General features: G+C 39.7%; 2 protein-coding genes across 4 annotated transcripts; both read right to left on the bottom strand.

Annotated features, from left to right (window-relative positions):
- Positions 1-698: 698 nt before the first annotated feature.
- Positions 699-17,143, bottom strand: LOC113686518 (nischarin). Of its 2 annotated transcripts, XM_089207302.1 has the most exons (21): positions 16,887-17,143; positions 16,520-16,600; positions 15,833-15,916; positions 14,885-15,067; positions 14,444-14,492; positions 13,293-13,388; positions 12,486-12,553; positions 12,281-12,370; positions 11,418-11,513; positions 10,830-10,991; positions 10,390-10,458; positions 9,513-9,642; positions 8,628-8,815; positions 7,899-8,036; positions 7,649-7,718; positions 7,211-7,338; positions 6,775-6,924; positions 6,412-6,524; positions 5,332-5,480; positions 4,529-4,742; positions 699-3,996 (listed from the first exon to the last, which is right to left on the bottom strand). In XM_089207302.1, the coding sequence occupies exons 2-21, from the start codon at positions 16,571-16,573 to the stop codon at positions 1,407-1,409; spliced, it is 4,821 nt and encodes a 1,606-aa protein (XP_089063428.1). In that variant the 5' UTR covers positions 16,574-16,600; positions 16,887-17,143; the 3' UTR covers positions 699-1,406. The 2 variants fall into 2 exon arrangements, with proteins under 2 accessions (XP_089063428.1, XP_027059950.2); XM_027204149.2 differs by lacking the exon at positions 16,887-17,143 and having other exon boundaries at positions 16,520-16,742.
- A 410-nt stretch (positions 17,144-17,553) lies between these two features.
- Positions 17,554-26,488, bottom strand: LOC113686618 (monocarboxylate transporter 13). Of its 2 annotated transcripts, none has more exons than XM_027204256.2 (4): positions 25,584-26,488; positions 21,598-22,157; positions 20,481-20,850; positions 17,554-18,674 (listed from the first exon to the last, which is right to left on the bottom strand). In XM_027204256.2, exons 1-4 carry the CDS (start codon positions 25,861-25,863, stop codon positions 18,397-18,399), a joined length of 1,488 nt encoding a protein of 495 aa, XP_027060057.1. In that variant the 5' UTR covers positions 25,864-26,488; the 3' UTR covers positions 17,554-18,396. The 2 variants fall into 2 exon arrangements, with proteins under 2 accessions (XP_027060057.1, XP_027060058.1); XM_027204257.2 differs by having other exon boundaries at positions 18,259-18,674; positions 20,769-20,850; positions 25,584-26,364.
- Between the last annotated feature and the right edge of the window lie 839 nt (positions 26,489-27,327).

Here is a 27,327-nt window from a genome sequence, read left to right as displayed (position 1 = left end):
CGAGGAGGGCGAAGCACGAATCGACTATCGCGCATAGAAATCGAGAGCGAACAACTAGTGTAATTGGAAGCAAAAATGTTCATTCCACGTTCTGAAAACACACCGTGCCTGGAACGTACTTCTTTTTTTTTAAGGAAATACTTCGTCTTAAATCGATCAGCCTTCATCAGTCCCTGAACATTCAGTTCCATTCGGCTGATGAGACGGAATGTTTACATATGAGCGACGATCTGGTTTTCTTCAAATCCATCAACCTTCATCAGTCCCTTTAAGTAAGTGGTTACGGTTTCGTATATCTTTGGAAGCTCAGGCCTCTCGTCTTTTTAAAAGGACGACTTCTCACCTGGATCTTTACAGCCTCCTGTACCTTCCTCTCGATAGTGTTGTCCTCCGTTTGTATGACTTCCGCAAAGTTCGGAGTGAACATTCAGTTCCGTCAGGCTAATAAGACATGGTACTCGTACATGACCGACGATGTTCTCGTCTGGTTTTCTTCCAACCTGTCCAAGCTCTGATGCATCGAGCCCGAGATGTTTCGCCCACATAATGACTTTGCCCGCCCTTAACACAGACAGATGCCAGAATTTCATTTTGAGCGATCGCGTGATATTATTTACATTCGTTCTGATAGGTTGTTGTGATATTTTGCTTCCACGACAGTTAATCCAACATTTCCCGCGCATTATGAGTGAACACAATAACTATTAACCATTTAACTGAGACAAATCAAAAATATGTTTACAATTTTTTAAATTTTTATCATACTAAAAGTTCTCTATTTCATCAGATGTAATTTGAATTGATAGCAATAAACATACAAAACTATGGATAATATAAATGTGCTTTGGTAACAAATACAGATAAATATAATTCTATACACCTCTCTTATTTCCAAAAGTACATCCACAGATAATATAACAGACCCTTACAATAGTAACAAATTCGAGTATGGGAACTGATCTACCTGTATCTCAATTGCAAAAGTTTTGAAACATTCTGTTTAAAATAGCGCCATGTTTCGCAGCTTTATCAACGAGATAAAAAAAAGTATATGTACATTGCTAGTATGGTTAACAGTGTCATTCGTTGTCTATTGCGCCACCTCAGTGTCAAACAATACAGTTTTTGATCTCGCTATTCGTATCATGGCCGGTTTTTCGCTCGTTCAACGAGGGAAAAATTTGAAAATACTTGGCACATGAAAGTGATTTCTTAACCACGGCAACTGAAGAATTGTCCTTCTGATTCCCAAACTTTCCACTCTGGTTTGAATTGATTGAATGTGTTGAACGGAAATTGTTTCATTGTCCCAATTTATGTCACTTTCTCAGTATTTAAGAGCAGCTGCCTCTTCCATTTCTGTTTGAAACCGTTAAGCTGCGTTTAATTTTGTGGCATTTTAATTCCTACCCTTTAGCTTTCATAACAGGTAGAGCTCCGCCATGAATGTCAGCCCAGAGCTTGCAGATCAGACTCATAGCTTTCTCTTTTTCCTCGTAAGTCTGAGCAACAATTTTCCAGTAAATATCGCGTTCATCTGGATCTGGCAAGTGATGTGTAATGACACACAACTCACCCATACTCGCTGAATCAAAGCCATCTGGTGCATCATCGTCTTGAGGTCGCGTTGGCGAGAAAACCATTGTAAAGTCGCACGAGTTGAAGTCACTGAATTCAACACGTGACAGTGACTGGATGTCACGCAAGTCTTGCACATTGTATTGCGGGTTCTCGGGAAGTCCCGTGGCGAATAACGGCAGCGGGTAGTTAACATGATCTTCGATGCAAAGGCATAGAGACTTATCCATGATAACGAGAGTGCGGGGTTCTTCGCGAGCCGTTTCTGTCTCGTGGAAGACCAAGAGATACACCAAAATGACCACATGGTTGAGTTCGAGGCAATGAACTGACTGGCGGCTGAACTCAGCGATGGCATCCTTCAGAATATCCAACGTGTCATCGCTCGGATACACGAAGCGCACACCACCGTTCGTGTGTTGATAATCTGCTCTCGGAAAATCGCTCGGATCATTATCAGCAGTTGACTGCGAGTCGTAGATGCTCGTCGGCATCGTGTCAGATCTCGACGCAGGCGATGAATCACCACGATGTATTGACGACAAAATCGCGCCTAGTCTCTCTAGAAAAGTACTCGTCAATTTGAAATCTCGTGTAACTAAAGTAAACGTGTCCTTCCGCGACTCTGTTTCGATTCTCAATGTTTGATCAAACAAACCCACGCAAACCTGCCTGAGTTGGGTGATCGGGATGAAATTAAAACAGATCGTCGGTTTAACATCACTGAAGTCGGTATCTTCTGAAATCTTCAACCTGATTCCTTTTTGTTTGTTGATGGAGATTTTGTGTTCTTTATCCGCCAAAATGTACAAATACAAATTGCTTAACAATATGCAAACTTTGAATTCAAGCGACGGAAATAGATACGGCGTGCAGCCAGTCCATAAAACATGGAGAAGTGTTTCACTTTCGTTTTCCTCTTTCTGCGAAATCCATTTATGAAAAAAACCGTCCAAGATTTTTCTATCGAGGGCGACTAAGCTCTCCAAGCTATTCAACATGTTTGGTTTGAAAATTGGTAAAAAATCCGACCCCACCCTCCGATGGGTCTTTTTAAATTTCGACTCCACCGGGGTACCTACGGGTGTTTGTACACCATTCGGAGAAGTGGGCTCAAGGAGCCCTTTTCCATCCTTTTTCTCTGGAAGGACTGGGAAAGACTTTGGCTTTGAGTGCGTGATTTTAAGATCGGCTTGAAAATTGTCCTTCCATACCTGTGACAGCGACCGTTGAAGCTGCGTGCGTTCATCGGCGGCTCGGAAAATTAAGTGCCACGAATGTTGTTCGCCCGTAGACTGTGCCGCCGATGCATCACAGTCGAAGATCAGCGAGAGCCCAAACTCGCCGAAAAATTCGCAAACATTACCCTTAAGTTCAAACACTTCAAGCCCGACGATCTTACTGATCCATTGTGCCTTAGTAACCACCCACTGAGGGGTTGACGGCGGCGCCCGCACGAACGAGGGCAGCGGCCAATGCACATGATCCTCGTCGCATAGATAGATCTCCGAGTTTGTCACGATCAAGCTTCGGAGCATCTTCGTGAGATCTACGTTTTCCTGCACATTCAGCGTGGCACAGTCGGGAATTTCTCGGACGATAGAGTACATTAGCAAATGCTGGTTTTCAGCGGCGGAAGAAGCCTTGCCGAATTTTGCAAGTTCTAGTTTTAATTTGTCAATTTTGTCCTCGGTCGGAAAAGTGAGTTTTGGAAGACTCTCGGATGAAAATTGTCTCCTAAACGGAGGAACATCAGAATGCTCCTCATTCAAGGGCTCCCCGAGCACATCTCTCAATGTTCCTAAAAATTTGTCCGTTTTCTCGGCGTCGCGAGTGATAACGGTAAAGGTGCCTCGAGGCCCATCGAGTTTTACTTCCAGTCTGAAGCCTTGATCGTACAAACCGAAGACCACTTCATTTAGTTCCCGCACTGGGAAGCTATAGAAACAATGCAAGACATCTCGTAGATCACTATAGCTTGCTAACGTGTGGATACGCTCAGGTGATTCTAAGTGTGACGAATGGAACAAGTAAATGTTGACATTTGTCATTAGAAGGCAAATAGGAAGCTCGTGGTCTGGATACACATACGGGAGACAGCCAGACCACAAAATCAGACGGGCCATCTCAGGGGAGGGCCCAGAGCGATCATGCCTTAAACACCCCACGTCTATGAACTCGGCGTGGAGGGTCTGGTAAATGCTTTGAACCCTCTGTATACGGTGGGTGTCCAAAGAATTTGCTTCTGTGTAATTTACAGATTGTTTCTTGTCAGGTTCTTGGAGGAAATCGTCGAAATATTTGTGCAGAAGATCTTGATGTACTCCTAATGGGTTGGGCCATTCTATGATGTTCGCCGGGAAGATTTCTGCAAGGGGCTCTTGGGTGAGAACGTTTGGAATGGCATCCTTTGAGGACCTAAGAACATAACATAACGTAACATAACATATCGTCAAATAACATAACGTAACTTAAGTAACTTAACACAACATAACATAACATAAAATAACATGTTCCATTCAAGACACAATGACAAAAAAATCTTGAAAAGGAAGAAACAGAGGTTGGCCCCATGATTTTTCACCTCAAATAGAAACGGATTAGAATTAAAAACATTTCTCTCTCTATTTATCTACATACGATGTAATATTCATTAAAATAGCTACAAGACTAAATTTAAAAGACGCCTAGGTCCGTTCAAAAAAACTACCGACTTCGACCACAGTTTTCGGAAGACAGTTCTTTTACCATACGGACAGCGAAAGCGGAATATTTGAAAGTGTTACAAAGCCTGAGACGGATTGGCATTTCATCCAGGGAGGAGTCCTAATACTCTTGGTCACTTCATGATACAGAAACTGGAAGAAACTCCTTGTAGGAACGGAAACCGGAAGCGATAAGACACAAAAGCGGAAGGGAGAACCAAAAAGGCGAAAAAAGAAGTCACTACCTTTCAGTTATAAACTTGTAAAGCAGAGCAAATAGTTCCGCGGCATCTTCCATTGAACGCATGCGATACCTCGCCACTTGACGATAGTCTCTGTTGTGGACACAATTATCGCTATCATCTGCAAAATGACGTCGCCATTCCTTGGAAAATATGTCCCGGATGTCGACACAGAAGGCGTCATGCAGTTCCAAAATGTCAACACTGCTGATGTCCTCTTCAAAAAAAGAAAGAGAAACGGGCGAAATCTCACGATTTGCTGTCGTGTAGAGTACAGCAACGCTCTCTTGACCTGATGGCTTTTACATGAAAAGGTTACAACTTTTGCGCACAAGCCTAAAAGTGACACTTATTGAAAGAATTTAACAGCAACGTAATTCATTTTCCTGATTTCCTCTTCCTTCCCCTCCCCTCTCCCAAGACAATTTTTGTACATGACTCACATCCCTCAAACAGCTACATTTCAAATATTGAGGGATGAAAACTTACTGAGATGTTGCTTTCCATTTAAAGATACAGGGATGTTCCAATGATTCTATTCAAGATCGCCTAACATTCCAATAAAATTGAATTCTTACCCAAGAAAGAATTTCAAAGCAACGTAATTTACTTTCTTGATTTCCTCTTCTTTCCCCTCCCCTCCCCCAAAACAATTTTTGTACACGGGTCGTATCCCCCAAACAGCTACATTTCAAATATTGAGGGATGAAAACTTATTGAGGTATTGCTTTCCATTTAAAGATACAAGGGTGTTCCAATGACTCCATTCAAGATCGCGTAACATTCCCATAAAACTGAATTCCTACCCAAGTTATGTTTGGCAAAAGTCTTCCCAGTTGTTATCTGTATCTCGAGAATGACCCCTTTGGAAAGGTCCACTCCAACCATTCTCTCCTCTGTATTTCCTTCATTGTGCGCCTCTCCCTCGACTTCCACCATATATGTGCCTGAAGTCCTACATTTAAATAAAGTTTATTACTTCGCTGTTTGTTACAGAATCTAGCTTTATAATACGGTGTTTCAAATTTCTTTTTGACGATTAATAAAAGCGCTTGATGGAAGGAGTTATGGAAGCTTTTGGCTTCAATTTACTGAGAAATAAGCATAGTTGACAAAATAAAGACTTCCTGGATGATTCCCGAAAAATACAAATCACACTCCACTACATGATTGAATTAAGATCATTTTCAGAGGGTTGGACACTTGCAAATAAGCCCTTAACCCCATCTGATCTCTTCTTTAAAATGTAATTTGAGAAAGTCAAAGTTAATGCGAATTTACTGCTCATTTATTGTCTTTTTGTTTTACTCACGTTCTTGTTAAATATGATGATGATGGTGATCTGAATTTTCCAATTAATGAAAGTTTTAGTACTTCCGCGACAGTTGTTGAAAGTTGAGAAACTTTCTATATAACACGACATTATACCTTGGACACAATTTTAAAAAAAGTGGAGATCCAGTTCGTTCTTTGAGAATAGATTTACGTTCCTTTCGACTGGGCCATGTCCTAACTTCCGATGACCGGACAGGAATTTTGCATGTTTATCCCACTGAATGTCCATGAAACAATTTCCAATTAGGATTTCAGAGACAATTCAGTATCACTTTCGTCTTGCTTCACTTTTCAAAATGACTGCTGGAAACATCATGCCAACCTCTTAACCAATCAGACCCGAAACTAAAATCCCACGTGACTTGGTCACTCGCGTTTTGACGCCAATTTGAAGCCAATAACATGAATCACCGTTGACATCCCAGTATCTCCCTGGTATGTTACCTTTTTTTCTTTAAGACCGTTGTGATTACATTTTTTTAACGTTACGAAACTCAAATGGAGACCACTCTACACGACATTACAGTCTAGAAGTATCTAAGATTACATACAAATCCGCACTTGATTCCACTTTGTCGTGAACCAGTTTTTCCAACTCAGGTGCAAAACCAAACTGAAGACGACTGGGGTGGGTTTCATTCTCCCTCCGTGCGCCTGCAGTTCTCTGATCAGCAGCGATAAAAGGAATGAGTTAAATGACAACGTCAAATTCAATCGTTTGTATAGTCTCCACTAAAGCATAGATTGCTTAAGAAGGAAGCTGCGATCAGTGAGAAGCAGAAGGGAATTCCTCCTGTTGCATTATTTCGTCCTTCGCGCTCGCCTGACGTTTACCTCGCGTTTGCCTGGTGTTTGCCTTGCGCTTGCTTCTACTCACTAAAAAACGCCAGCTTTGAGAAGCTGCCACTCCTAACCTGTTCTGTGGTTAGACCAATTACTTCTGTGGTTCTGTCAGGACTCTCAAAAGTTCCACTAATCGTGTCATGCTTGGGAGACTGCTGATCTCCTACGGGTTCACTAGGGCTTCTCTCGCCTGTCGAAGAGATATCGCCGTTCTGTTGGAACTGAAGAAAAAATAATATCTATAAGCCTTGACGTAAATATTTATCATACTTCTGTTAGAGTCATTTTAAACCGAAATCCGAAATGATTGCTTTGATTTTTCTTCACAACACCAGATGCAAAATGACAAGCAACCGTGACTCAATATGTTAATTTACGAACGCTTCCCAGTACTTGTGGTCCATCAGCTATCATTGCTTACTTGAGAAGTTTTTATGATAATAATTAATTTCAAGTTGCTTTGGAATTTCCGATACTTTAGCGAATGAGCCTGCAGTGCGCACAAACCTGTGTCATTTCTTCTTCCGAGTGTACCTCGTCATATAACGTAAGCCATGTATCTCCACCGATCTGACGAATTTTCTCCACTCGAGAACGGAACTCGGCGTCTGATTCGTCCACAGACGATTTGGACTCTGTAAGGTGAGCGACGACAATAGACATAAGCAATGAGTTCATGAGTTAGGTTTACGACAACTGACGATAACTCACTCTCATACCCTCTCCCCAGGCCTTCAATCTTCAACTCCCGGAAGTGATTAATATGTAACCTCTTCCCACCGTATCCATACACTATTCAGCAAACAGGTCGCGAGAATGCTATAACTTATCGGGTAGAGATTGTTATCTTGATCTAACACCAAATTCTCGTCACTTATTTACAAGAGAATGTGTAGCAGTTGGTGTGGATAATAAACAATCTTAGGAATTAAGAGGTAATTGTACCTGTTATGGGTGTACTGGGTTGCGTTTCTGTTTCGGAGTCAAGAGCTATCACTCTGTCGATACTTCTGCCCTAAAAATCAAAGCAAAAATGGATCTCCATGAGTAAGAGTAAATTTTGAAAGAGTAAATTTTCAGTTCAATAATTCATTCGCAAACAAATTATACATTCCTGAAGACATTTAGTCAGGCAGGCACATAACTCACAAACAAATTAAAACAATAGATACTGCTTGTTTATATAGTATCGTACCTTCTTGTTTCCTCTCTTCGATACTGAGTACTGTGGTGGAGTTGGATAATTAATAATTTCGAAATTCTGCTCTTCTTGGAGTAACTCACGGATCTTGGTCATTTCTCTACTTGTTGGGTGCTGACCATCAAGTTCAAGCTGATCACGGACAAGACAAAGTGTAGGAATCAAACATAGTTGGAAGGCTGATAGTGAGAGTTTCAATTGAGGGTTTACAGTAATTCCGGTTTGCAGTAGTTTGCCTCAATGCCTTCCTTGATTGTTGGAGAAAACCTGCTCCATCGACCAAATAGAGCGCTTTTCGATTGAGTGTCGTAAAACCGACACCAGTGTTATCGCAACAGCCAATCAGATGAAAGTACAATACCGGTAAGAGCCAATGAGAACCCAAAGTAAAAACAACCAAACGGCCTAGAGCGCAGGAAAAAGTGCAAGTCGTAATTGGTTTTCATTTTGCATCTTATTGATTGAGAGAGTGGCGCAAGTTTTCTAAACCAATCACGGAGCGAAGTAAAGCAAAACCAATGCAATCTTAGATTTCTTTCGACATTCAATCAAATATTGCTCCATATACAAAACTTTACTTAAGGTCGGCTAAGTGTATGTCTTCACAGAACTCTCATTTTTTCCTTGGTAAAATCAATTTTTTTAAATTGGATCTATTGAGCGACAATCAGGCGAAAATCGATCTATAGCAATTCAACGTAAGTTATTAAAAGACTTATCAACCTGTTCAGCGCGGTCATCAAATGCCGTAAACACCCTGACACGGTAGAGGGGTTCCCTTGTCATGGCGTTATCTCTGAAATCCAGGATTTCCAAGCACGGTAATTCCCCTAACGTCAACACGGTACCGACGTCTGTGAAGTAATTCTCGCTGAGGTTCAGATCTGTTAAGGAATACATCTTGTCAAGGCCTGCAAGTGAGAGAATTTCATGTGAGCACTTAAGCGATATCTCAAGCAATCCTTATAACCCATAATGCATTGCTCGCATGAACTGGGATTGATTGCCATCAATTATGGTGCTTTTTTGGTCTCTGGCCGCCACTTTTTTTTCTACTTGCAATTGTTTGCGACTGAAGGTCATTCTGTTGTAACGTATTGCACATCTTCTTACTGTGCAAAATTTCACACGTAACAAGTGGGCATATTAAGAATTGCTGCTTTTTCTCTGTGGTCGGAGCTCACCAGAGAATTAAAATGTCATTTTCTGGCAAACGAGCACAGTGACCCTTTATTGTTTTCTCTTTCTTGCAATTAAGCAATGTCTATCCTAATGCAGCAAGTGCAGAGATTACCTGCATGCAAAATTATTTTGTGGAAATGCTTATTTAACCGGCTTTATGACACAAATGTAGAGCAAGTTCATTACCTACGACAAAAATAATAATTTAACTTTGGCGATGTATCCAACCCTTTAAACCCTAGGAGTGATTAAAATCTAATTTCTTCTTACAATATCACTCTTGAATCAAACATTAAGGTCATGAGAATAAAGGAAATGATCACCAACTAAAGATGCTGTTGATTGTTAAACAAATTCTCCTTGTCAGCACCTTAGCAGATGTAAAGAGAACTGCATGGAAAATACATATAATTGTAATATCATTACCTTCCACATTATCAAGTTCGTTTCCTGCCAGATTTAACTTCTTGATATTCCCAAGCCTTGTATTCAAGTTGTTTCCAAGACTTGCGATTTTATTGTAGGACAAATCCAGCTCGACCAGATTTGACAAGGCCTTAATCGAAAGAACAAAGCAACAATACTATAAGAAAGGTTTTTAGAAGGCATCAGAGATCGAAGAATTCCCTGTCTTCCATGCAGAGTTCTCCAGCTAAAGTTTGATAGCCTGACATATGAATTTTCATTCAGACTTGCGAGCAGAACCTCATTACTAACACTTCAGCACAAGCGTGAACTCTGCTCGCGGGAAATTATGAGGCCTTTTAGCAAAGCGAGACGAGGAAAGCTTTGCCGGGAGTCTAGCGTCTAAAATCTTCTCACGAGCGGAAAAACGAGTATCCCGCAGCGCTAATAATGAGAGAATACTTCACTGTTCCTTTAGATTATTATCGTGCTACTAAATTTCACTCGGAAAACCCTGTGCAAATATTAAAAGGGGGTCACGGGAAATAACTTTAAAGCAACTTTCGGTCATAAATTAACTTATAAATAAACTCTCGTTCGATCGTGAAATCCGATCGTCCTGGTGAGGGTAGTCCTGAGAAAGGCTTTTTTCGGTAGTGGTGACCGACGTTTCGCAAACCTGAGCAGAAGTCGTTATCAGAGTAAAGTGAAGAGTTGTTGTCATCCAAGTATTATAAGTCCAGTTCGTGTTTAGCCATGATGTTATTGGCTATGACATCGGTAGTGGTTCACGATCAAGTTCAAAGGTCTGACATTCGAATCCTCTAAAAGGGAATTTTTTTTTTCTTCGTTCTCCGTTCGTATAATATGATTAAATTCTTTCTTAATATTCACTTACCTGAAGATGTTCTATAGCGTCAATCTGATTGCAACTGAGATTCAAACATGTGACATTTGGCAACAAAACCTATCAAGAAATAGGCGAATAGAAAACAATCATTGGATGATTAGAGTATCAGTTCCTATTGCAACGTTTTTGAAGTTAAATGAACTCTGGCCCAGAGTCTATGGTAGGCGGTGTCCCGGCGGATTTGGCCTCCCCTTTACCTGAACCTCCTTGGCCGATTTGGACCGCCCCACCCCCCAAGCGTAGAATACAATCAAACGATCATACTACGAGAACAAAGACGCAAAGTAATCTTGAGGAAAGATTTAAACTTTTACCTTTTTTTTTAACCTTTTTTTAGTTGATGTGTCATCAAAACACCATAATTGCTGTAAAATATTTAAAACAAACCATGATTAAGAAATAATTTCATAGAATGCCGCAGCATTTACCACTGATTCGTCGATATATGGAAGGTCGTTCCGACTAAAATCTGCATCGTTCAGAGCTGTCCATGCCCGGAGGTCTGACGTTGAAGTCAAAGACGATGACCCATCTGCCTCCACTGTCTCCAGAACACCCTGCTCCCAAATCTCATCATCGACTAGTATGTCCTGCACATGAAAAATAAAACAAATATTACCGACGGAGGCCTATTTTTCATGCGCGCGGAGATAAGCATGAGTCAAGCAATAGCCAAGCAAGAGAAAAGTGCGAGGCAACCGCGAGGGGCGAGAAACGCGCGAGGGAAGAAGCAAAGTATTTCGTGCGCGCATACCCTGGCGCGTTTCTCGCCTGAGGTGCGTGTCTCGCCTCTTGCGCTCGACCCGCCTTTGCCTTCGCTTGTCTTCATTTTGCCTGAAAACGCAAAAAGATTGCCACCTTCGAAAAAACTCCGCCCTTTGATAAAAGCTCATCCGAAACGCTAAAACTTCAAGAAATGCCACGAATTTTGATCGTGTAAAGATGGAAACCACTTGACTTCCTTGGTCTCAAAATTAACTCTTCTTAACGTCTGCAATGAATTACAATCTACTTACTTTCAGCAAGTGGATTGAGTGATGAACTGTAAGCTTCTCTATCTGGCTTTGTATAAAACAGAGTCCCTCAAAAGGCTCCACTTCACAGCTGTCAATCTGAATACGATGGAAATGGACATATGTAGGCCAACTGATTGTAAGTGGTCACAGAAACCAATACCAAGTCTTACTAACTGACTTCATAAATGACTGACTGGGTGACTGACTGCACCTGTCCAACTGACAGACTGAATCAGTGACTGACTAACTGAGTGAATGAAGAACTGACTGTCTAACCAACTGACTGACTGTCTGACTGGTTAACTAACTGTCTGACCAACTGACTGACTGTCTGACCAACTGACTGTCTGACCAACTGACTGTCTGACCAACTGACTGTCTGACCAACTGACTGACTGTCTGACTGGCTGACTGACTGTCTGACTGATTGTCTGACTAATTGATGGACAGACTATCTGGCCAACTGACTAACTAACTGCTGGATAAAGGGCTGACTGCACAACCAAATGACTGACTGTTTGACTAAATGGTGGAGTAACTGACTAACCAACTGACAAAGGGCTAACACTCCAAATAACAGTTTTTAAACTCTTTACCGTGGCCAACTCAGTTGATAATTCTAAATTACCTTGTTAGACTCTCCCACTGACGCAGCACCACAGTTTCTCCAGAGACTTACCCCCTCTATTCTTTTGTCTGACCAATTGACTGTCTGTCTGACCCACTGACTGAGCACCAGACTGTCTAACTGACTGACAAAGCAACTGACTGACTGCAGCAGCATGACTTACCAAAATTGCCAACCTAACTGCCAAATAACCACCTGGCTGACCAACAGGCTCACAATTGCTTATTTCACTTACTTCAAGGGTCTTCAAAGACTTGAATAAACCAAGGTTGCATTTTAGTGTCATGTTGTCACTCAGTTCCACCAGCTTTTTGTTGCCTGAGGCCTAGAAGATACCAGAGTATTACAAAACAATTCCATAAACATGATACTCCTCAGACAAAAAAGGCACAAACCAAAAGAAAGTGAGCAAAAAATAACACATAGTCATTTCTGTTTACCTTCAAATGTTCTAGTTGATATAGGAAGTCATACAGGTTGCCTATTTCACCATGTGGAACATGGGAATCTGTAAAATAGCATTCACATTCAGAAAACTTTAATTAGTGAAAGTTACTTATTGACTAAGTGGGCAGGCTGGATGGGAATATATTTGGCTTAAGGTCATGATACACCAACTGCTTTAGCCTGGTAAGGTTGATGTTCCGCATGGCCCACCCAACTTGGTCAATAAATAATTTACCTTAGGATCCCTCAAGGGCCAAGGTGGAGGTGGAGGGGGGGGGGGGGGGGGGGGAGAGAGAGAGATGGGTGCCTTAGACCCCCTTATTGAGCCTTTTTTAGACAAACAACCTAAAATATCCAGGTAGCAAAAAAATGGTGAGTACCCTCTGTTTGAAACAGTGTGACCCCCCCCCCCCTCCACTCCCTTAAAAAAATCCTGGCTATGCCCCTGTCCCCCATTTTTCTCGTTTTTCCTTCTTGCCTTTTTTCTGTCCTGTATCTTGTAAGGCTGTATGCCATCATGGCTTTTTCTGGCCCTGCTCATGCATTGAATACAGCCTTACTGCCCCATTTTTTTTACAACAATAATTTTTTGATAAAAACATGCCTGACTTCATATGAGTCAAGTGATAATAATAGTATCATTGACTGGAAAAAATGCATGCCAATATTTCAGAAATTTAAAACTAAAAAAATTGAATCCATAATCACTGTCAGATATTGTTTGCAGAAAAGTTATAAAGTTTAACATATTATAGATCACATAATATTTCAATACTTTAGTTAAATATTAAATATCCTACCACATGTTGGTGCAGCCATGCCAAGCCTGCTTGTTATACAGTGCAGCTGAAGTGGTGTAAGAATAAATTGTTCTTCCTTTGCCAGAATTGCATCTCCTTTTTTTTGGAAAAAATTAAAGTGCATAATAGGTTAATAGATGTAGAGGATGAATATATTAACATAAAAATTAGAATAGCATTAACCCTTTAACCCCTAAGAGTGACCGGCATCTAATTTCTCCTTACCATATCACCCTCACATCACACATTTGAGTCACAAGAAAAAAGGAAATCATCAGTAACTAAAGAAGCTCTTGATTGTTAAACAAATTCTCCTTCTTGGCACCTTGAGAAATGTACAGAGAACAGTATGGAGAATACAGATACTAATGCAGGGCATGAAATTGCGCCTAATACAGGCACCAATGCGACTAAATTTTTCACTTTGGCGACCAAATCCTGAAAATTAGTCACCAAATTGGCAACTAGCATGCTTCATCATAACCTTACCAAGAGATATAGTGAATTAAAAAGATTTGCAAAGATAAATCCGCGGCAAACTTCCTCATTAAGTTTGTTTCCAAAACGTAGCACATGCATATTGATCGATAACTAGACACCATCTTGGATTTAGGTGAGTTTGAAGGTTGTATATCATCCATCTTAGTGTTCACTTTGTAGCACGTTAACAATCTCTTTCCTAACTTAATTTTGGAGGGTCTATCTAGTATGCTGACAGCGTAAAGATAGGTTTTGTTTGTCTCAAAAAATGGCGACCAACTTTTTTTGAATTGGCTACCACTTTGAAAAATTTAGGAGCCAAGTGGCTACCAGAAAAAAAAATTAATTTCACGCCCTGTAATGTTAGGGTGTAAAGGGTTAAATGCATCAGCCTTTGACATACTAAAATTTTAAATTTATGTTGAAAAATTTTTCACTCAAAACATTTTACCAATTTAAAATAAAATAATATTTAAGACATATGGTTATCTCACTTGAACTTAAGCCCATAAACACTGGGAAAAAAAGAATATTACCATAATCTTGCATGAAACCTAACAAATTCAGTTTCCTAAGTGACATTTTTTGCTGCAAATCATGTCAAAATTTTTCTTCTTGCTATAGCAACCAAAATGATTCTTGCTTATAACCCTTGTGACAATAACACTCACCAGTAATAAATAATTCTTTAGCCAGAGTATGAGTTACACCACAAACATCCTATGGACCAAAGAGAAACAGACTTATTATGTCACTTGTGATTTCCTGAATCAATCAAATTTGGCTTTTTGTTGCAGTACACATACAGTTCCCTTATAAACGAGTGCAAGGTCCAAGTTTTTTCCACTTACACTCATGGCCCAGGTTCGAAGCCCAAGGGCAATAAATCCAAGGGGAAAGAACAAGGTATGAGACCTGAGTCCTTACTTTACCGACTGAGAAAAGTCATCTATTAATCATATCTCTGAGTTCAAAGAGAGGGGAGCAATTTCAAATAAAAAAAAATTAAATTTAGCTTTTATGTACTGCCTGCTGAATTGACCAATCACAATGCACAAACTAGCTGAGAGATATGAGAGAGGGCAATAACAATATCAATCTGTGACACTTACAAATTTATCCATCTCTAAGAATTCCAACAATTCTTTAGGTAAGTTCTCTTCAAATGTCGACAACAGTGTCTCAAAGTATGCTTCCAAGGCTTGCCTTCTCCTTTCCACATACTCAGGCTGAAGAAATCCAAAATACTTCTTTGGTGGTATTAGAGAGTGATCTATCCCATGACTTTTCACAAGCTGTACACAGCAAAAATAATACCAAAAATGGAAAGTTACTTATAACAGAAGAGTCTTGGGTCTGTTAATTTCTTTTCAACCAGAATTAGGGAACTTAATATATATCTGATTTAGTTTCATTGTCTATGCTAGAAATGATACAAAATGATTGTTAATGAATTCATTACAGGCAATATTTTTGAAAAAAAAAACCACCAGGATCCCATTTCCTTCATGTGGGAAATATTTGGAGTGCAGTTTTCCAAAATTTTGTCATTTTTAAAGTTGTGTTGTGGTTCTGATTATTCTTCAACAATTTTTTATGTCTAATATAAAATATTTTCTGTTGCTGTAACTCTCTCTTAAGGCTTAAGGCTTAAGGCTTAAGGCTTAAGGCTTAAGGCTTAAGGCTTAAGGATCTCTCTTAATTAAGGCTTAAGGCTCTGGTGAAGGTCTTTTCAGACTTTCCATCTTCCCTTGTAAATTCTGAAAAATTGATTGCATGAGCTAAGCAGATTTCCAGGACTTTCTGGGAGCTGTAGCCTTTTACCAGTGTTTTCCAGTCCTGGAAAATGTCAAAACAAAATTCTAAGACTTTCTAGGTTTTCCAGGACTCATACAAATCATGCAAAAGGCCCTGATTTTGCTCCCTTCCCACATCATCATCAGAGAGGGAGAATGGGGACAGGAAGGATGAAAACAATAGGAAACACTAACTGATACACAAATTCTAAATATTCTAATTAGAACAACTTTAGTTTCAAGAGTATTATTAAGGTTACTGACCTTCTCATGAAGATCATAAAACTCTCTATATCTTCTAGCCACCAGCCAAGAGTACTCTCTGATGAAAACTTCTATGTAGTAGACCTAAACATGATTTTAACAATCGATCAATAAGGTCCTATTTATTTTACAGCGAATATTTTGTGCGTGATTTTTACTTCTAAAGAAGGCCTCAGCGAAGGATCGCCTTTTCACAAAAGGTTGACATTCACTTTCTCACACTCTGTGAGTCAACATGTTTTGACCTCGTAAGCTTAATGTTTCTGATTGTTTCTAGTCTCTGTTTTCTTTCGTTTTGTAGCATCTGTATCTTGCATCTGTATGATCAACACAGCTATATTTTCGTTTCCTTATAATGACAAGGAAAAGAAACGGTTACATGAGTAACACATTTCCAACAAAATTTTGACCCTCAAAAGACCTTGCGTCAGATACTTGCGGATGTCGAAATTACTGTGCGTTAATTTAAAACTTGATCATGAAAGCAAGCTACTTCTTAGCTTTGCAGCCGATTGTGACAATAAATTTGAACATTTTCCATCTACGTGACAATTCAAAAGTTGGATATATTTAACTTAATAATGTAGATACATTTAGGCATCCACTACAGTATACACATTTCAAACCGTTGGTGACAACGATCAGTTTAAGGTTTTCTGTATCGTGTTAATCGAATTGACTTCGTACCGTGTGCGATCCGACCTGCTCCGTGGCGGGAATCAGCACTTTGAGGACCTTCATTGCAGTGTCTTCTTTTGCAAACAACACCTGTTATTCAAGATGCACAAAGCAGTGCAAGTCGTTCAGGAACATGGTAAATATTGCGTGAGTATAACACAACTACAAATCCAGATGAATTGTTACAAAAGCATCGATGACTAATGACTTAGCAGCCAGGCCTGACCGAAACATATGAAACATATGATCGCGCTCGGTTTTAAGGCATACGAAAAACGTTCAAAGCTTATCCACGTTTGATGAAAAGAGTGAAATTGATAAAAAAAAATCATCACTAGATCAAAACGAAAGGAGACGGGCCTTTTCATTTTCTGACCTGATTTTCTGATTCTCTGCCATAACTTGTGGCCGCCGAGAGGAGGAGTCAATGCTTGTTTTTGAAGAACAGTGGACATGTTCCAAAGACTTCCGGTCTCCTTTGTAAAATAAATGCCGTTTGCATCGATTTCTTGTTCATTGTAGAGATGACTTCTCTAAATCACGATCTCGTGCTGTGCATGGGAAAGTGACCAATTCAGATACATAACAAAAAGCAAGATAGCACGTACAGCGTAATAAAAAAGAAAAAAGAAAAGAAAAACAAAAAAAAAGTCTTAAAATAAAACGATTAACTTTTCCCTAAATAAATATTTTTCGTTTTTTTTTTTAAGAAATTTTTCTATAACAGTCCGATTCCCCATAGAGGTTCTTTAAAAAAATCCTGGACAGGTCGTTGGAACACAGAACAGTAGAGTCAAATTGGGATGAGAGCAGCTGGGGAATGCCACAGGCAACCACAGGGCAGGTTACGGAAGGATGTTATCAATTTCATGGCCATTTTATCTAAGTTCCGAGCCTTTAAAGGTAAAAACTTACCAAACTCCGTAAGAGATATTTTTATCGAATGCTTATGAATTCTCAGCGAGAATAGAATCATTACTATTTCAAAGTTGAACAAGGAAGGCTACTCACGATGGTTACCACATAACGACGTAGAAAGATAATAAATCGAACAAAACTTTATTAAAACATTTCAAAATTTACTTCAAAGTCAAGTCAGACTTCCATTTCACCAAACCCTTTACGTAGATCGTCGCTTTAACCCTTTAACTCCCAGAAGTCAGATTAACATACAATTTCTCCCCATAATATCCATACATTATTTAGGATACTCAAAGTTATCAGGTAGAAGTTGCTATCTTGATCTAACACCAAGTTCTCGTAACTAATTTACAATGAATTGTATAGCAGCTATAGGGGAGAATTAACAATTAGATCCTAGGAGTCAAAGGGTTAATTGATAATGGTAATTGAACTGAGTGGAGTGCAATTTGGGCTGAAATCATACACGTGATTTCAAAATCAAACGAGCGCGCAGCGCGAGTTCGATTTGAAATCACAAGTATGATTTCAGACCAAAATTGTACGACACGAGGTTCAATTACCGCTTTATTACATCCATTTTGAAATCACCCAAATAAAGGACTTGGTAAGTTCAAATTTTTTATTGATGCAGTACTGAGCCGGTCTGAAATTTAATTCATCCATTTTGGGGGGGGGGGGGGAAAGTAAGAGTTTTGGAGACAAAAGTTGCAAAATTTGCCACATGATACTCTTTGTCTTCAATTTTCCTGCAATTTGATCGGTTACTTTAAACAAACTTGAAATCTGATTGGTTGTTTTGTTTTAAGTGTAGCCACCTCATTGGCTGGAAAAAAGATGCGACTTAAAGCAACAAATGGTGCGATTCGTGAATAAATCGCATCAATTAGAGCCAATCAGATTACAGGGACCACCAGTGATTCCAAAATGGGTGTAATAAAGACCGATATTCTTAGTTCTGAACATCAAATGACCGTTAACCGCTCCACAACTATCAAAGATTCTCTGTCTCCTGGTGCAGTCAACAAGATTTTTGGAGGACAAGAACAGCGTCGATAACTTGAGTGCAGTCCATTGTAGTGTTTAGGAGAAGACACCAGGCTAGTGACGTCCTGCCGGCCGAGAGAAGTCTGATTTGACTTACACAGTGTAGCGAAGAGTAATAGAAATGCACCAAAAATCATGGGTCCAGCGGCCAAATAAAAAACAGGTTTAAACGTTTTTAGATGGTCGTACATGAAACCTGAAAAAAGAAATGACATTTTTTCCTTCTAAGAATTCATTTATGCATGCCTGTAATGGAGCTATGTAACCCACCCAGCCAGAGCTTATCCTTAGGGCGACTAGGAGCATTACTACTCTCTCTCCCCTCCCCCTGCCAGTCCATCGCAAAGTTACCCCCAGCGATTCATCGGGCTTCTCTGACAATAAACCGTTTCCCACTAATACTCCCGGCCAGCTCTCGAACCCAGACCACTCGACCCGCAGTCATGTGCACTAACAATTAGGCCACCGTATCTCCGGCACACGCCTAAATTAGTGATTGTTCAATTTAGCTCTCTAAAGAATTGACAGGGTGATCTGGCAATTACACCAGAGAGATTTTTTCATCGGTATAGATGGAAAATATATCAGAAGAAGTATCCTCTAAAACCCAGACATCATTCATTTAAAAATCGGCCACTAGTGTCCCAAATCCAAAATCGGTCACTAGTCTGCAAAATTCAAAATCTGCCACTAGCGTCCAAAATACAAAATCGGCCACTAGTGTGCAAAATGCAGAATTAGCCAGTAGTGTCCAAACCCCAAACTCGGCTACTGGTTTGCAACATTACTGTCCTCAATGCAAAATCGGCCATTACCGTTCAAAATCCGAAATCTGCCACCAGAGTCCAAAACTCAAAATCTCAAAATCGGCCACTAGTGTCCAAAATACAAAATCGGCCACTGGTGTCCAAAATCCAAAATCGACCACAAGTGTCCAAAATCCAAAATTGGCCACTCGCATCCAAAATCCAAAATCGGCCACTCGCCCCCAAAATAAAAAATGAACCACTACTGTCCAAAATCCAAAATCGGCCACTAAGGTCTAAAATCCAAAATCGGTCACTAATGTCCAAAATCCGAAATCGGCCACTAGAGTCCAAAATCCAAAATTTTCCACTAACGTTTAAAATCCAAAATCGCCCATTAGGGTTCAAAATCCAAAATCGGCCACTTGCCTCCAAAATTAAAATCGGAAGCTAATGTCCGCTAACCAAAATTGGACATTTCTGTCCAAAATACAAATCGGCCACTAAGGTCCAAAATCCAAAATTTTCCACTAGCGTTTAAAATCTAAAATCGGCCATTAGGGTTCAAAATCCAAAATCGGCCACTAGCGTCCAAAGTCCAAAATCCGTCACTAGTGTCCAAAGTCCAAAATCGGCCACTAGCGTCCAAAGTCCAAAATCCGTCACTAGTGTCCAAAGTCCAAAATCGGCCACGAACGTCCAAAATCCAAAATCGGCCACTTGCCTCCAAAATTAAAATCGGACGCTAATGTCCGCTAACCAAAATTGGAAATTTCTGTCCAAAATACAAATCTGCCACTTAGGTCCAAAATCCAAATCGGAAGGCATTGTCCGCAACTAAAAATCTTATACTAGTGTTTAAATTAAAATCCAGAATGAACCACCACTGTTCAAAATCAAAAATCGGACACTAGTGTCCAAAATCCAAAACTGGGCTGCCATAGTCTTATCGCGTTCGAAGACGATTTCGATTCTTTGACTTAATATGGCGCGTGGGCTGTGTTCAATGTTTTTTCTCGTTCTTTCACTGACGGTTCTTCTCCACCTCCACTCAGTGGTATATGTTTCATAAACTTGGTATGGTTTATCAGATGACGAGATGTCATGTTGATCTCGGTATGAGCTAACCACATTTGTGTAGTAAGCAACAAGAACTCTCTAAGTCAAGATATTAATTGAAAAACAAATACCTAACTCTAACTAATTGTTTAAAGAATACGAAAAAATAACCAGGGAGAATTAAATTTTAACGTTACCTGCTGTTGGAGGGCCTAGTAAATAAGTGAAAGACTGGCAGAAAAACAAGATTCCCCAGGCAGGGGCAATTTTGTGCACTCCCACAATGTCCAGGGTCACGATAGACATGAGTCCGATATAGGAACCATCCAGAATTCCCAGCACCACAACATACACGACAAGGGCCCAGTAGGAGCTTGCTAAGGGACATAATACCGAGGCTAACCCAGATAAGAACATGCATAAACGGTATATATGAATGTTTTTAAAAGAACACGCATCCGAGATTCGCCCAAAGAGCAACCGACCGAGAGCCGAGGAGATTCCGAGATAAGAAATGAGCCAGCTGCCTTGGGACAGCGGTATTCCCAGGTCTTCAGAATGTCGCACCTAGCGAAAAAAAAGATATTCGATAAATTCCGCAGTAGTTATTTTTCTTTCCATGCAAAGCATTCTCAAGATGGACACGCCAAACTTCCTGTAGAGGGTACCTACCTTAAATTTTAAGTGATAAGTGTCTTAGGACTATAACGAAAGTGATCTCTGGGACTGCAAGCTTTCTATCACAAATCTTACAATCTGATCGGGCCATTCTACCCAATTCCTATTCCGTGACCGACAATAAGTGAAGAAAGTAGTCTGGCGATGTGCAATTAATAGCAAAAACAAACACAAAAAAACGTGAGCCCGTCTTTACTATACGTTTGAAAAACTAGAAGATTTTTTTAAGGAGCAAATAGATTATTATACTACGAGAGGTCACTCCGTTCTAGCGAAGTCCGCCGTGCGGACCAAAACAAAATCAACGAAAAACATCAATGGTAACGCGTCGCGCGGAACGTTGCTCTGAGAGTGAGGCACGGCGCGTTCTTTTCGAGCACCTCCCTCTCAGAGATCCATATCGATTATTATTATTATTATCGTTATTATTATTATTATTATTATTATTATCATTCTTATTTGTCGATATTTCTTTTGATACGCGCAACGGACTTCGCTGAGAAGAGGGACTTTGCGTAGCCTATTAGATTATTTGCCCTCGATTCCTTGCGTGAAGTTATGAAGTCTTCGCCTCCATCAACTATTACGCCTTAGAATTTCAAGCTGATAATTTTATTGTTAAATAGACTTACTTACTAGAAAAAAATGCGGTATAAAATAACCAAATCCTGCTATGGTAGTAGCAACCGTCCACAGCACAAAGCCGCGATTATTTAACACCGACATATCAAAGCACTGATTTCTTTCAGCGCCGAGAGGAACATGATTTTGCCTGTTCACGGACCTATAAACCAGTCCTGTAATGGCCATCATTATTCCCCCTAAACCCATTATGCGAAAAGAAGATTCCCATCCGTATCGTTGTACAATGAGTTGCAGAGTAGGTGGGAAAACTACAGTTCCAAAACTGCTTCCCGATGCGACAATACCGGTGGCTAAAGAAAGATGTTTGTCGAAGTAGTCCGCTGACACAATTAGTGCCATTGTCGCACAAAGACTCGTTCCTATCCCCAGCAGTAAACCGTAGCTGATGTACAGAAATAAAAGACTAGGCGCGTATGAGCTGAGAAAAAGTCCAACACTCATAACAAGTCCTCCAGCGATCGTGACAATACGGACACCATAACGCCCCGCAAGAGAACTGGTGACGGGGCTAAAGAGGAAGAGAAGATTGACGGATATTGAACCAATCCAAGCTGAGGAAAAAAGGAAGTCTCAATTAGGTTGAAAACGATTCATCGTTTTGTTTACAGTGACCTAAAAAACCATTTAAAGGTTAACCAAGTCATGGTTAGTGTATACTGAATGATTCTCCAAGTTTGTCTGTTGTAACTGTGTCAATTTTCTTCGTCCTGGGTACTAGTCAGTAATAAGCACTTAGGGGGGGTCGGAGGGGTTTTTTGGGGTTCACATGGCTTCAAAGAAGAACGGAAAGGAGATCCGTCGTCGCTAACGGAATATAAAGGTGAAAGTAGAGAAAATTTACTGGCAATGAGGGGGGGGGGGAGAGGGGGAGGGAAGGGGTCATTATAATGCTGCAAAGCCTTAGGGAGGGGTGATCAGGTAGATTTTATGAAGACAATCAAATCCTCCGATACCCCCAGGTAATAAGTTAGACCGGACCGTCACTCAGCCACGCTCATCTTCGTAAGAAAGAAGTAGTTTAAGGAGAAAGGTGAAAACTTTATGCAAAGAACCATCATGATATTAACCCATGCTTTCTCCGAGTGCGATGGCTTTACCGCTAAGAGCTCACAAATTATAGAAACGATCAGATAACAATAAAGTTTTCCACAAAAGAGATAGCAAGTGAGCTGTTGCGCAATTTCAGATCTAAAACACATGCATAACATCACGTACTGAAACTCACTCTGGAAATTGTAAAATGCATGTTTTTCGTACACTTAATTGCGACAGAGTGGGGTAAATTGAGAGCGGAGCTTCCGGATTCTCAAAGACGCTTTTTGCCAATTTCTACTGCTCATCCGTCGAAAACTTTCACAGGGCGGCCAGTTACGCTGGCTAAAGACGCATTGATGAGAAAGGAAGTTTCTATTTTCCTTACAATATAGCGTGTAATGTAAATCAGTTAACAGAGGACTCGAAGATTTACGCAGCTGGTCTAAAAAATGTAACTTTGCATGAGCGCCATGCATGTTGAAGCCTTACGTCGAACTTTCTAGTTTCAATCTTAATTTTGGTGCATTTTTAATGATCTTGGTTTGTAATGTTAATATAATAAACGCTAGGGAGTCATATTAATTGCGGTCAATACACCATTTTGCTTTACGTGATCATCTTCAGTCGCGGAAGTTTAGGGAAGGAAAACCCAAATTTTCAATTTTCAAGTTCCAGCAGTCACGGAAAGGATTCTTAGCATCGGCTCAAATGCGTCATTCGTGGTTGGAAAGATAAAAAACAGCGAAAATTTAAGGCCACCATTATCCTTAAATTACTGAAATCATACGTAAAAGATTCACACAAAATGCATCATTTCAATAAAGCAATTAAGGGCGCAAATTTCTATCAATTTTTTTTAAGTTAGCACGAAAAGATCTAGAATTCACGGCGAGCATGACGCAGTTACTAATAGCTAGAAGGATTGTCATACAGATTTAATAATACTAATGAAGGAAAAAATCACGTAGAGCGAAATCACCCCTTCCCACTTCAGATATTACACTCTTACAGTCATAAGGGTTTTTTTTCTTTTTCGAATGCACTCTCGGTATTCATTGATATTTATGAATTTGCTGAGTTGACGCCAACTAGAACTTTTACAGTGGATGAAAACATGTTTTCGGATTTTCTGTGAGCCGTGAGTGACACTGATTTTCTACTGATTACAAAAGGAGAAAAATCCTTTGTCAATTAGGCTAATTACACAAAATTTAAGGTGAAACAGCTGAAACCATTTACACTTTTAGAAGTTTTGAAAAACGTGCTATTTGTTTGAAACATTATAACAAGTGTTTGATGAATATTGTACGTCAGAGGAAATGATATCTTTTATTTGTTTTCTTCTTTTGCTCACGCACCTTTTTCTACTGTTTTAGACCTGATATTACTTTAGTTTTTCGACTGCATGTGGTCTAATTACTAGAAAACTCAACAAAAGCATCTGCTTTCTAAACACTGGAGGATACTTGTCTTACTTGGAAATTTTATCATGCGAATGTACAAATTGATCGCACACATGATCACTTGATTAAAGAATTAGAGTTTGCTTTTGTGCCTAGGAAAAGATTTTTTGTTAATAATACATCGCTTAAAACAAAAATTCAGCGGAAACCAACTCGTTCACGGACTAACAACATGCTGATTGCATTACATCCCCTTTTTTCGTTTCGTTTCGTCGCTTTGAAATTGTTTTAGTTTGTTTTCGGCTAACGAATACACGCCACGTAGTGCGATTAAAGACCATGATGACTTTTTTATTTGCAATCTCTTAAGAAATTTCTCGGCTGGCTTAATGGGGCATATTTTTATTATTGACCGCTAAATAAACTCTCGAAGGTAACAACTTTTTCAGTCAATCATATTTGCATATGATTATATAATGATAAAGTGAAATTTTGGAAAAAAAAAAAGAAACCAACACAAATTTGTTTCTAGAACTAGAGCGAACGTTTTCCTCGATGGACATTCGTAGAACGAAAAGGAAACTTTATTTTAAGTGCCGATTTAACCGTCGCTAATGTTGAAAGCAGAATACAATAAAGCCAAGCAGAATTCACGAGTCAAATAAACGCTAGTCCATGTTGCTTTAGGATATTTCTGTATCAGATCTGATTTTTTGCGCTATACATTGTTGCTTACATTGATATAGCTATTTTTGAGGGCCAGGGATTTTCCTAAATAACTATCGTACATAATCCCTAACTGGAATAATTGCAGTGTTAATCTTGGCCTCCACGAGGCCAAGAAATTTGCATAAAACGCTCGTATCACTCTGCAAAGTAAACCTAAACATTATGATTAGTCTCTTACAAATCGGCGTTCGATTTTCGTTTTCAGCCTGTTGTTCTTTCCTCTGTCGATTAACTACATCACTGAATCGGTAATTCTACACCATTGGATTGCATTTGAAACTCGAAATTTACGCTTCGTTGCAATCTTAAAATACAGTATATTTCTAACAATAACTACGACGCGCTATCGCCACAGAAAGAAGTCTCTCCTTAAAACATGAACATATTTTATGTTCTCGATATTTTTTTGTATTTCGTCGATTGAGCATTGCACTAAAAGATTATGTGTCAGTTTTATCGAAAAGAGGTATGCTTTTCTGCAAATGATTCGCATGGGTGATTTGAAGGACATAAATGCTGATTCGGAAATCAAGTGGATACATTTCTGACTGTGAGTTTGAAAAATTGCTACAAACATTAGTTGGAATGGCTTACTTTGACAAACAACTCTAATTAAGGTTTTCCTGTCAGCAGCTTTTTCGATCGGAAGTTGTGTGTTTTTAGACCTACAGTTTCCTTCGAAGGAAAGTTATATAGCCACGATATCTGAAGCGATTCTTAGGGTAGTTACTAATGGCATAAAATACTTAACTACTCTGTACTCTGTAGATTTGAGCGTCTAAAGAGAAAAAAATCGTATGCTTTACTTACCGGTACTTGCTTTGTTTGCATTGAAATGATCAAGTAATACCACAAGAAGAACACCGAACGACGTATGAATTCCATAAACCATGAACATGACGAAAAAAGATCCGCCGCACACAACCCAAGCCCAACCGCGATCTTTCGCCGAGCTCGTGTTGCATTCAGTCGGTAGTTGCGTATGGGAGTAGTTTATCAGAGTAATGCTTCCTCCAACGGGAATTGATGTTAGGTTTTCGATATTCATGGACGATTGTGATCGTGTTACGTCCAGATTTCGCGGGGGCATATCGCTAAATTTGAAAGTTACGCTTTCAGATTGTAAATAAGGTTTTTCCGATACAGCAAATCGTGGAAGACAAATCAAAATGTCGCCCTCGGCGGCTTGTCAAGCTTCAAGCTTTTGGTGATCGTTCCTCCACGCGAATTTTTCATTTACAATTTTGCCGGTAAGTCGCGGATGCATCAATTTAAAAACCTGCTAAAACATGAACATCCAGTTTGCAGAACGGGATCCGTTTGCAGTCCGCAAAAACCTAATCACTTTTCATTGGTGGAATTACCTTCATCCTGAGATCATGATAATTGCTTCACATCTTAGTTTTTCCTTCGCCGCAGTTTATCGGCGACAAGAATTCGAAGTAAGCGGCAAAAAGTGGAAATTTACGAGAATCGACAAGCCCAGTTGATTTCTGATTTCACTTTCTTTTGATCAAGCATTTTTGGTAGTTTGATTTTATAAACCCTTTCCGTGCTTACATGTCATGATTAGCTTATCTCTTTTGTAAGTGTCAGTGGGAGATTTTTCAGGGGCTTCTGACATAGATTCTAGCCAATGACGAAGGAGATGCTACTCGGAGCAAGATGGCGTTACAAAAATGTGTAATCTACACGCTACTGATGCAAAAACTAACAAAGTTTTTTTTTCGATTTTCCAAGATATGATGAACTTATTTATTATTATATGTTTATCTGATTCCATTTCATTTAGTATGCTTAATATCTTTCTTATCAGCGATTTAATTTGTCAGCGGTTTACGAATTCAGTTTGCTCAGTGCTGTGCTTCTTAGAGAGTCGTTTTGCCAGCTGCGAGCCCAATATCCGCGTAAAACGATGGAGAAAACTTTAGAAACTTACAGTGTTACACAAATTTTGCGAAAAAATTGAAAAGTTCATAAAAGTCTGTAAGAGAAAACAAGCATGGCAAAGGAAAATTCCAGGCTTTTCGAGCTGAAAGTTTATTTAATGACGAGTATTCCGTTGATATACAATTTGGTTCTTAGCTTCAACGTATTCACTTTGAAAATAATTTTAAACTATCATGAAGTAACCCAGCGTCCTCTGCCTTTGTCTCCCTTTTTATATATAATGAAGTAACCCTGTTCTCTCAGCTAAATTTCCTTTTTAAAGGTAATTAGACTAGCCCGCTAGCAGGCCTTTGTAGGACGCGCGTTATCCCGCGTGGAAAGATTTGAAAAGTGTCGAGGAGAGGTTTTTCTGGGAATCTTGCACTATCAGCTAGACCTTTGAAGCGCTTTAAATCAGGGTCTGTTCGAACGCAATCAATTAGGTGAGCAAAATTCTTTAATCGTTTTGCAAGACTTGTTGTTGGGAAGTTTAATCTTTGTGATACAATTAATTTCCAAATTTTGCACAATTTTCGGATCAATATCAGTATCTGGGGAACTTCCCACTTACCCCTCCCCCAACCCAACAACAGTCAGAGGAGGGATAGGTGGGCAGTTGCCCAGA

This window comes from Pocillopora damicornis, chromosome 5, assembly GCF_964200805.1.
Source record: "Pocillopora damicornis chromosome 5, jaPocDami1.2, whole genome shotgun sequence".
Taxonomy (NCBI): domain Eukaryota; kingdom Metazoa; phylum Cnidaria; class Anthozoa; order Scleractinia; family Pocilloporidae; genus Pocillopora; species Pocillopora damicornis.
The sequence above is the reverse complement of the archived record's forward strand: the minus strand, read 5'-3'. Positions and strand labels throughout refer to the sequence as shown.